The sequence below is a fragment of the Calypte anna genome, chromosome 25 (assembly GCF_003957555.1).
Source record: "Calypte anna isolate BGI_N300 chromosome 25, bCalAnn1_v1.p, whole genome shotgun sequence".
Lineage (NCBI taxonomy): Eukaryota > Metazoa > Chordata > Aves > Apodiformes > Trochilidae > Calypte > Calypte anna.
Genome location: NC_044270.1, coordinates 744,658 through 750,557, shown reverse-complemented (window position 1 = coordinate 750,557; position 5,900 = coordinate 744,658). Strand labels below are relative to the sequence as shown.

General features: G+C 50.2%; 2 protein-coding genes across 2 annotated transcripts; both read left to right on the top strand.

The window, feature by feature from the left end:
* LOC115599677 (sericin-1-like) lies at nt 1-399 on the top strand. The gene has a single exon (XM_030465262.1). It carries the CDS (start codon nt 1-3, stop codon nt 397-399), a length of 399 nt encoding a protein of 132 aa, XP_030321122.1.
* Nucleotides 400-3,847: 3,448 nt separating this feature from the next.
* Nucleotides 3,848-4,402, top strand: LOC115599688 (loricrin-like). The gene has a single exon (XM_030465288.1). The coding sequence runs from the start codon at nt 3,848-3,850 to the stop codon at nt 4,232-4,234; it is 387 nt and encodes a 128-aa protein (XP_030321148.1). The 3' UTR covers nt 4,235-4,402.
* Nucleotides 4,403-5,900: the final 1,498 nt, after the last annotated feature.

Genomic DNA, 5,900 nt, shown 5'->3' with positions numbered 1-5,900 from the left:
ATGTGCTCCCGCCAGGACAAAGACCAGTGCCACCAGCAAGAAAGGTCCTCGTGCCACGGCAGTGAAGGGTGCAACAGGAGCAGTGGTAGCTCTGGATGCCATGGAAGCAGTGGTGGATCTGGGTGCCATGGAAGCAGTGGTGGATCTGGGTGCCACAGGAGCAGTGGTGGCTCTGGATGTCACAGGAGCAGTGGTGGATCTGGATGCACCAGAAGCAGTGGGGGATCTGGATGCACCAGGAGCAGTGGGGGATCTGGTTGCCATGGAAGCAGTGGTGGATCTGGTTGCCATGGGAGCAGTGGTGGATCTTGTTGCCATGGGAGCAGTGGGGGATCCTGCCATGGAAAACCCCAGGATTGCCAGCAGCAGATTTATCAAGTGTCCTCAAATATGAAGTGATGAGGACATTATCTGCATGTTATACTCGTGCACCTCCTTGAACTGGTGCTGAGTTCAGAAGGTTTTGCATGCCTCCTAGCAATCCTCAAAGAAAATGTCATCTCTCCCTCCTCTGGTGGGTCCTGTACCTCTTATGAGCTTATCTCAGGGTGCTAAATTAAACTTTATGTGGTTACTGGCATGGGTCTCTCTGTATCAGTCTGTGACTATAGATCAGTCATTACAATCCAGAACTCCTATGGGTTTGGTGTTCATGGTCTCACTTTCCCCTTGTGTTTCACTCCACAACACAAGACACTTTCTGTTTAATAGCCCAGGAGTGACCCTGCCCAGACAGAGGCAACACGGGTGGGCACTGCCATACTCTCCTTGATGGACTGCAAAGGAAAAGGGAGAGAGAAAAGCTTTTTAATGCTGACATTTGAGGAGGTCATCTCAAGCCTCTGCAGGACAGGCAGCTCCCCTCCATGCCACCTTCCAACAGAGCTGGATACCTAAAATCCTCCATGAAAACCCCACAAGCTGTTCAGCATGAGCACGGGGCAGAAAATGTCCTACAGGCAAAGGCACTTGTGATCCTTTTTTTGATCATTTGGCCCCTTGATCCTTGTGGCAGGCATCTCCACATGCTTTTGATGAGCTCCCCAGAGAGCCTTTCTAGAAACCCTCTGCCCAACACCTCAAGAGCCCTTGGTTGAGCCAGGGATGTTGCAAAATGCTGGTGTTACACAACCAACTGATTAATTCGCTTCTCAGCTTGTAATTAAAATGAATTGTGTAATTTATAGGTCTGCTATTGCCATTCACAAAATGGATTTGGCCCTGATCAGATTATCCTCGTGTGTGTCATGATGCTCAGAAATATCTGACATTGCTGCAAAGGGTGCAGGCAGGGCTGCCTCCCTCCTGCCTGCTCCTGGGCTAGGAATCCTTTGAAAAGGTGGCTGGGAGAGTCTTAGGAGAGGTTGTTGCCTTCATCCCTCCTTGCAAACCCCATGTTCAAGGCACCTTAAGGTGGACAGCCACAAAATTTAGAGGTGCCCATGGCTGCTGCTGATCTTTAAGAACCTCAGAACAACTAAAAAGGGAGGAGCTGGCTACAGCATAATGTTGAGAACCTAAATTTACTTCAAGTCCTTTTTTCACAGAGGGTGTTCATCATATTTCTTCCGATGCCAGAACAAAACACAATTAAACTGTAGTGATCCTGGGTACAGTTTGCCCTGACATTGTTCTGGCTCATAATAGCAATTAAGCAATACAAAAGAAGCATTTAGGTTGAGTATCTGGTGCATTAACCCTGCCCTGCCTGCCCGCCTTTCCCAAAATCCTCTGTGTTTCAGTCACAGCAAATGTGTCAGATGTTTTTCAGCTTGCAAGAACCCTTCAGGACTTGCAGCATCTTAAGGAAAGGTTCAGGTGCCTGAGTTCAAAGTTGGAGTTTCGGAGAGGCTGGAGAAACACTTCAGTGCCTTGCAGTTTTGTTTTGTTTTCCAGCCACTTCCCGAAGGATCCCGGGGCTCTGAAACAGGATTAGCAAAGGTGGGATGGGGCTGAGCCTCAGTCTCACTGCAGAATGGGATTAAAACTTAATCATCATGGAGAAGGAAAAATAAAAGGCTGGAGAGGGGAACCAAAAAATGCCAAATGCTGTAGCAACTCTGCAGGCAAGTGAATTATTTTGCAGTGTTTTCCAAGCACTTTAGAGCTGAGGGAATCCTTGCAATTCCCCACTTCAGCTGCTAAAACTGATTTGATTTGAAGTGACTGAAATGTCTTCCCACAAAAAGTGGCAGAAAAGATCCGTGGCCCTAGGTGCTTCCAAGTACAAGGTACAAGGAGTATCTCCAATTATTTCTTGCCATCAGCTGGCACTGTGGCCCCAAGGCTCTTGTCCATCCCTGCGTCGGTGCAAATATCCCTCTGATTTGTTGGCCAATTAGGAGCTAATTGAGGAACAGGGAAAAGTGCTCTAAATAGGAGGTTCTGACGAGTTTGAAGAAAGTCCCTGGGGTCTTCTTGGCTCCCCACAACACGGCAGCCACCCAGGCCACCGTGTGTCACCTGTGGGTGTCCATCTCCTCCACGCGGCAGCTCCGAAGCCACTCACAACCTGGAAAAAAAAAACCATTGGCGTTGCCTCTCCAGAGTTACTCACGGGCTGAAAGTTAACCACATAATTATGTACCTCCCCAGCCCTGGATCACTACGTAGGGCAGGTCTTCCTCCTTCCAAAAATTAGGATCTTGGTCCTTCTTGCAATAGCAGGGAACCTTTGAATGACAAAACAAGCTTTTGCGGGGGCTGTTTCTTTCTCCCTCTTCACCACCTTGAAGTGTTTGAGGTGGTTTTAGGAGAAATGGGCCAACAGTGGCACCAGAGAGATCACTGCAAAGAGTCATAACTTTACTTGAGAGAGCTGTGAGAGTTAAGGCCTAAGAAGTTATAGCTATTTATAGGCACAGCTCTGTGTTTATGGGCATTTGCAGGACTACAGCACCTCAAGACATCTTAAGAGTTATTAAAGTATATGACATCTCCCAAAATATATATAAAAAATCTGTAATAATTAATATTCTATCGTAATATTATAGAATGCATGTATTTTTAAAAAATATAATTAATAAATATAATTCCCCCCTCTGGAAGCAAAGGGCTCCCCAGCTGCAATCAGCTCCAAACCCAACCTCGCAAAGCTGTGGCAGCTGAGGTTGCCCACACTGCTCCCCCATTGGAGCTGAGCAGGGGTAAAGCTGGCAATTAAATATTTCTGCAGTGCAGGAAAGATGACCAATAATGAGGTGATACCCGGGGCAGATGAGGTGAGTCACAGAAGCAACCTGAAGAGTGGGGAGGCAAAAAAAAAAAAAAAAAAAAAAAATTACATTAAATGAACAGTCAGACCTCCGTGACAGGGAGGGGCTTCCTTTCCAGATGGGGTGTGCAGAGAAGGTATAAAAGGACTCTGGTCCTGGAAAGCCTCATTCCCTCCTCATTCCTTTGCTGCACCAGCATCTCAGGTAAGAGCAGTGATGCTGTGGGGCTCCAGGGGTCGGGATTTTTTGGGAGCTGGCTGGGTTTGGAGCAGGCTGAGCCTTGCGTAGAGTTGGGGTTTGCTCAAGGTGCCCAGGGGATATCGAAGGAGAGCAGAGGGGTTTGGAGGTGGAGGGAGGCTCTAGGGGGGTGTTTTCCTCCCTCCAGGAGAAGGATGAGGAGCTTGGATTCTGGATCGAGGCAGCTCGGGATGGTCCCAGGGCCTCTGGTGGTGGCATCGATGGGACAATCCCAAACTTGTCAAAGAAGCTGGTGCAAGGTTTAAAGACAATTACAGGATATGGCTAAGAGAGGATAAATGCACATCCAGATATCCCTCCCCTGGAAGAGCAGAAGGAGGAAAGGAAAAGCCTGACAGCTCCTCTCTCTCTGCAGATCACCCCGAAACACAGCCATGTGCTCCCGCCAGGACAAGGACCAGTGCCACAGGCAGGAGAGAGGCAGCGGTGGCTGTCACAGCTCCGGGGGGGGTGGCTGCCACAGCAGTGGTGGTGGAGGTGGCTGTCACAGCTCCGGTGGTGGCAGTGGCTGTCACAGCAGTGGTGGCAGCAGTGGCTGTCACAGCTCCGGTGGTTGTCACAGCTCCAGTGGTGGCGGTGGCTGTCACAGCTCTGGTGGTGGAGGTGGCTGTCACAGCTCCGGTGGTGGCAGTGGCTGTCACAGCTCTGGTGGCTCCAGCTGCCATGAGAAGCCACAAGTCCAGTGCCAGCAGCAGCAGCAGCAGCAGCAGCAGCAGCAGATCCAGCAGATCCAGCAGCTCCCCTCGCAGAAGATGAAGTGATGGGGTGTCCCCCACACCCCTGCACCAAAGGCCACGCATCCCCCAGCTCCCTCCAACCTCCAGAAAGCTTTGCAAGCCCCGGGGCTTCCTGCCTGCAAATCCTCAGCTCTGCCCTTGGTTCTGTCACTCCTTGGGAAAGGGACATCCCTTGGGCTTCCCTGCCACCTGCTGCAGAGCACTGGGCTTTGGCCCCACCATGTGCCTGTGAGAAAATAAAGCATTAAGTTCTCCAGACCTCTCCTGTCTTGGTGTTTCTTTAAACTCCTCAGTCCCGTTTTCCATGCACACCGTAGGGGTGCAGGTGGGTGGAGGGGATTGAAAGGTCTGCCCCATTACCAGCAGGTCACAGATGTTAAGAAGGAGAATCCCCCTGGGAAAATGCCCAGCCCAGCAGCATGTGTGCCTGAGGAGACCACTTGGGGTTGTTTTTTTAGGGAGAAGAAGAGAACAGTGCGACTGAATTCAGTGACATCTTTAATTCTTGGCTTTTCTGAAGCTTCTCCTGTTCCCTTCCAACTCAAACCATTCTGTGGTTCAACGCCTACAGATGAACTCAGGAATGATCAAGCTCCATGAGCTGGACTCAGAGCTGCAGAAAGTCAAGGGAAGAGCTGGCAGAGGGAGAAGCCAAATCCAGCTCTCTGCAGAGCCAGGACCTGGCAGAGGTGCTTCTGGGAAGGCAGAAGAGAGCCAGGGATGGGGATTTCCAATTGGGAACAGCCAGCCCAGAGCTGGGTGGAGCCAGAAGGTGTAACCATGCCATCCTCCTCACCCCAAGACAACCCTCAATAGAATCACTACTCATATGTTTTGAAGTGCCTTTCCTTTGCCTCTCAGGTCTTTGGCTGTTTAAAGATTTTAATTTTTCCTTTGTAACCACAATAAAAAAGGGCACAGGCTTCTCTGCTTCTGTTTTGATGTGGTTTCTGCTTCTAACCTCACGTGTGAGAGGCTGAGGACTGCAAGAAAAACACCCACTCATAATGAAATCTGGTAGAATATTCACATGTCCTTTATCTTTAAATGAATGAGATCATCACCCAAAAAGTAAATCAGCATTAACCTCTCTTGTGCTGAACATCCCCCTTGACCTGGGCAAGACACAACTGTTACTGATATTCTCGGGCAAAGACAAAACCAAATGGCACAAATGAATTTGTCCTTGAGACTTTCGTCACCCATCTCTATTTTGGGTGGTGGGAAGGATGCACAAAGCAGCAGCAAGAAGCCCCGTGGCCATTGCTCTCAGCCCCTTGGGTGCACACACACTCATTTGCTCCAGCACCCATGTGGATTTTGCCTGCAGCACCCACTCAGTGGGTGCCTGCCCAGTTCCACCACTCATTAGAATTGCAGCCACTAGTTTCTGTCTGAAATGCTGTGACATCAGCAGCAGGCAGTGCAGTAAATGCCTGATGCACTTGGGGCTGGGTGAGCCACAGATGTGTGAGGATGGAGGAGAGCTTTGCAATCCTCCCCCTGGCTGGCACCCATCACCACCAGGTGGGAGGCTCGTGATGGAGAGAGTTCACCCAGCCAACATTTTGGATACCCTGGAGGAGGTTTCATCCCCTGGTCACCACATTCCCCTCTACTCAAGTTGGGTCATGTGCAGGACACCGGGACCTCCAGGGCCAGCTCAACCCCCTGCCCATGAGTTTTTGCC

Excerpts from the sequence above, each read along its gene's own strand:
- LOC115599677 (XM_030465262.1), top strand. The coding sequence starts at position 1 with ATGTGCTCCCGCCAGGACAAAGACCAGTGCCACCAGCAAGAAAGGTCC.
- LOC115599688 (XM_030465288.1), top strand. The coding sequence starts at position 3,848 with ATGTGCTCCCGCCAGGACAAGGACCAGTGCCACAGGCAGGAGAGAGGC.